Source organism: Carya illinoinensis, chromosome 7, assembly GCF_018687715.1.
Source record: "Carya illinoinensis cultivar Pawnee chromosome 7, C.illinoinensisPawnee_v1, whole genome shotgun sequence".
Classification (NCBI taxonomy): domain Eukaryota; kingdom Viridiplantae; phylum Streptophyta; class Magnoliopsida; order Fagales; family Juglandaceae; genus Carya; species Carya illinoinensis.
In genome coordinates this window covers 28,631,995-28,636,594 of record NC_056758.1, presented here as the reverse complement: position 1 = coordinate 28,636,594, position 4,600 = coordinate 28,631,995, and the positions used below count along the sequence as shown (strand labels likewise).

Here is a 4,600-nt window from a genome sequence, read left to right as displayed (position 1 = left end):
AATATTGCTGTTTTATGCTTTCAGTATATATATCTTGTCTGTGGGCACTATCTGGTGTGATATTTCGAACCTGCAAGTGCATGCAACATGGAGAGGATTATGCATTAATTGAACCAGTAGGTCCTTTTCTTTATAGCATTATATGTACATGTACTTTCATTAAAGAGTGGTAATGAGAATATGGTAGGAAAATTAATGACGTGAATCTACCCATAAATATTGAGGCTGTAAATGGGTTTAGTTTTAATGGGGTAGCTTTGATTGTATGTGGTTGGATTGAAGCTTGATTGAGGAAAAATAGCTTTTTTTTTTTACCAGTAGATATGGGTGGGGGGCCTCACTCACAGTGAAAGAAATTATTACAAGTGTAGAAAAAGATAAAGCTAAGACAAAGCGAAGAAGAGAGGGTGGTTTACCAAAAAACTACAAATAGTTTGATCCGGTGGGGCTTCATTTTTTTGTTTGGTTGCTTTGACGACTTGAATCTGGTTTTCATTGCATATTTAGTCAAAATTACAATTTGGTGCACCATGATTGATTATGCTTTCATGTTTAATTGGGAAATTTATAATGGCAAGTTGACAAAAAAGCATTAATTTTTATTGCAGCATGGTTTTAATGTAATGTAAAGATGTCATGCCCCCCAACTTCCAATCCTGTTGACTTTAGCCCATTTGATACTTCATTTCGGGTATGGAGCTATTTGAATTTTAAAATTTCAGAAATTAACCTGATTAATTTTTGTAGAGTTATTCCATTTGGACTTACAATGTGTACTGTTTGAATAGCTGCCAGCTTATAATTCGGATGACCCGAGGCAAGCAGCGCCGTCATCGTCAAATGTGCCAACCCCTGCAGTTGACGAACAAAATGTCGGCAGTACATCACCGAGTACTAATGCACATTTGCATGATGCCGATGGTATTAGATATATGTTTGCCTTGATTATAGTCCTCAGTAATATTGTTTTCATGCTAATCCATTGATTCTGTGAATAAATGTAGAGTTGTTATTCGACTTAAATGAAGATTTGGAGGGTACCACTATTGTCGAAGATGATGAGTTGAGGGTTGAAGAACCAAAATCAGGCATGAAGTTTGAAAGTGTGAAAGAGCTGACGGCCTACTATAAGCAATATGCGAAGCAAGAGGGTTTCGGTGTACGGACACAGAGAACTAGAAAAGATGATGAGGGGAGGCCTGTGTATGTGACCGTTGGTTGTGCCCGTGGCGGAAAGTACCAACCTAAGAATAGTAATATCTCGAAGCCACGGCCAACAACCAGAACAGATTGTAAATCAAGAGTAAATGCTACGTTGAGCAAGAATGAAAAGTGGGTTTTCACAACTGTTGAAAATGTGCACAACTACATAACTGTGAGCCCCAAGAAAACCAGACTGTTGCGATCGCACAAGTTTCTAGACGAATATAGCCAAAGGATCCTAGACCTGAATGATCGAGCCGGAATAAGAATGAACAAAAATTTTAATTCTCTTGTTGTTGATGCGGGGGGTTATGAGAATTTAACTTTTCAAGAGAAAGATTATCAGAATTTAATTGATAAGGCAAGACATTTACGGTTGGGTAAAGGAGGTGGCGAAGCCCTTAATCATTATTTCCAAAGAATGAGAGACCGGAATGATGGCTTCGTTTCTAATATGAACCTGGATGATGATGGTAGGCTACGAAATGTGTTTTGGGCTGATGCCCGTAGTCGAGCAGCTTATGAATATTATGGTGACGTTGTAACTTTCGATACTACGTACCTAACAAATAGGTACGAGATGCCTTTTGCCCCATTTGTTGGTGTTAACCATCATGGACAGTCCATATTATTAGGGGCGTGATTGATTTCAACTGAGGACACACATACTTTTGTCTGGTTGTTCCAAATGTGGTTGGATTGTATGAATGGTCGGGCCCCCCACGCCATCATAACTGACCAAGATCGGGCAATGAAGAATGCTATTGCCATTGTATTCCCCGAACCTCGTCATAGATATTGTCTGTGGCATATCATGCGGAAACTTCCAGAGAAGCTAGGATCTCACGCAAAATTCTCAGCGGGGTTGAAGACTGACATTCAACTTGCAGTATATGACTCACAGACCACATCAGAATTTGAGGCAAGTTGGGGTGAACTACTTAGAAAGTATGATCTGGTTGGCAATAAATGGCTTCAGGCCTTATTCGAGGATAGGTCTTTTTGGGTTCCAGCTTATTTGAAAACTGAATTTTGGGCGGGTATGAGTACGACTAAAAGGTCGGAAAGCATGAATGCATTTTTTGATGGGTATGTCCATTCTGGAACCACGTTGAAGGAATTCGTCGACCAGTTTGATAATGCCCTTAAAAAGAAGGTTGAGGTAGAGACCACTGCTGACTTCAATTCTATGAACCAAACAATTCCCTATGTTTCTCATTTCAACATTGAGAAATAGTTTCAAAAGTTATACATGAATGCAAAGTTCAAAGAGGTCCAAAAAGAGTTGCTGGGGCTAATGTGTTGTAATTGTTCGTTGGTAAGCACACAAGGGTGTATTCTAAAATACGATGTATTGGATGAAATATCTGTTGATGACCACATCAAGACAATAAATTTTGAAGTTTACTTTAATGAAGAAGAAGTGGAGGTAAAATGTACATGTGCACTATTTGAGACCAGGGGGATTCCTTGTAGGCATGCACTTAGAGTTTTGCAGTTGAAAAAGATTAATGTGATACCATATGTATATGTATTGGATCACTGGAGAAAAGACATAAAGAGGAGATACACATTACTCAGAAGTAGTTACGATGACCAGCGGGACAGATCAGATGCATGGAATTATGAGGTTGTGGTTAAACGATGTATGAAATTAGCAATCAAAATTTCCTCAGATAATGGAAAAGTCAGCGCTTTCCTGCGTGTTGTTGATGACTTTGAGAAAAAGTGTGAAGGTTCAACACCAGAGTCGACATTCGAACAAACGAAGGAAAATCCAAAAGTGGTCGTAGATACAGGTGTGAAGATCTTAAACCCTAACGTCATCCGAGGGAAAGGGAGACCCCCAAGCAAGATGAAGGTTCCCCCCGTGGAAAAGATAGCAAACAAGAGAAAAAAACCGGTAACTTTACAGCACTATTTTTTAACCCTTGAATGGTTAATATTATGGCACTTAATCTTATTTCTATAAATTTTTTAGAACTTAGACTCAAAGGAAAATATTGGTAGATGAACCAGAACTGGGTGATGGGGTTGGTGTTGGTACACAAGAGAGCATTCTTACACAATCAACTCCACAAGGGAGAGTGGATGGGGTATGTGATTTCAATACGTGAACACCATGGTTGAGGTAATCAAGTCTTATAATTTTTAAAACTGAAAAATGGGACAACTTTAGTTTTTAATATAATTCTTTTTGGTACAGATGTTTGACCGAGTCGATGCACACTAGTAAGTGATATGCCGATGGGAATACACATTTTTGGAAGTATTGGGATTGGGTATTTTGCAGTTTGTGTATGTTGGGATGAGAAATATTTTGGACCACTATGGATCGGGTATGGAGCTATTTTTGAGGCTTTTTGTACGTGTGCTGGATTTTTTGGACCTCTTGAAGAGACTTGGTGTATATGCTCAGGTATGGCATGTGTTGGGATTGAATATTTTATAGGAAATATTATGATTTGGTTCTTTATTTATAGTTTTTAGTTTATATAGGCATGTGAATATATTTTCAGTAATTAATTTTGTTTGAATTTATAATGGAAATTTATAAAAAAATCATTCCATGTTGGGTTGGCAAGACAGACCACATATTCAACAAGTAGCAGGTAATTTCCAGGTGTTATTTACAAGTGTGTATTTATGAACTTGCAAGGGTATTCCGTACGAGTAAACAGCAAACTCGTTAGAAAGTGTTGGTACATTTTTGGGCTGATCCTGGAAAATGATATGCCGACCAAGTGAAGTTTGATGCAAATCAGTTTGATGCCGACCAAGTTCATTGATATGCCATGCATTTTTTGGCAGATGCATATTTGCACTTTGTAAAGATGTACATCAATGTAAATCAGTTTGTAAAGATGCAAATCAGTTTGTAAAGATGCAGTATATGACATTCAATCTAATTAGTAAATATTTGAAATTGTTTTCATATTGCCATTGTGTTGGATCAATTTTTTGTTGGTAAGGGAAATTTCTGATTCTCATCTCCTAGACAGGCCTGTGTATATTTCGGAACCCATGAAAAAAACATCCATAAGAATTGCAGTTTACCTATCACAATTTAAGACCACTTTTGGACCAGCATGCACCAAGTGGAACACCATAAATTCCACAAAACAGGAAATGGAAAAATAAATTCACATTTCAAGCCTGAACTTAATATCCATTACATCCATATTCTACATCATGGGAAAATATTCTAGTTGGGGTACAAAACCCTTAACAAAATAGTCAATTTTTAACCAGTAGGTTAGAGTACTCCTTTACATCAAAAGAGCCAAAGTACGACTCAAAGTTTAGATATTTATTTACATACACTTTATCCAAACCAACCCAAAATAATTACAAAAACAACAACCCAATACAAGAATAGTAATTTCTGTTTTTTTTT

General features: G+C 37.4%; 1 protein-coding gene across 1 annotated transcript; it reads left to right on the top strand.

The window, feature by feature from the left end:
• Positions 1 to 631: 631 nt before the first annotated feature.
• Positions 632 to 1,846, top strand: LOC122316295 (protein FAR1-RELATED SEQUENCE 5-like). Its single transcript, XM_043132827.1, has 3 exons — positions 632 to 691; positions 789 to 921; positions 1,005 to 1,846. The coding sequence occupies exons 1-3, from the start codon at positions 632 to 634 to the stop codon at positions 1,844 to 1,846; spliced, it is 1,035 nt and encodes a 344-aa protein (XP_042988761.1).
• Positions 1,847 to 4,600: the final 2,754 nt, after the last annotated feature.

What these genes read in the sequence shown, in the direction of transcription:
- LOC122316295 (XM_043132827.1), top strand. Translation starts at nt 632, where the DNA reads ATGTCATGCCCCCCAACTTCCAATCCTGTTGACTTTAGCCCATTTGAT. An exon ending in CATTTGATACTTCATTTCGG is followed by an intron (nt 692 to 788) that starts GTATGGAGCTAT and finishes CTGTTTGAATAG; the next exon opens with CTGCCAGCTTATAATTCGGA. An exon ending in ACATTTGCATGATGCCGATG is followed by an intron (nt 922 to 1,004) that starts GTATTAGATATA and finishes GAATAAATGTAG; the next exon opens with AGTTGTTATTCGACTTAAAT.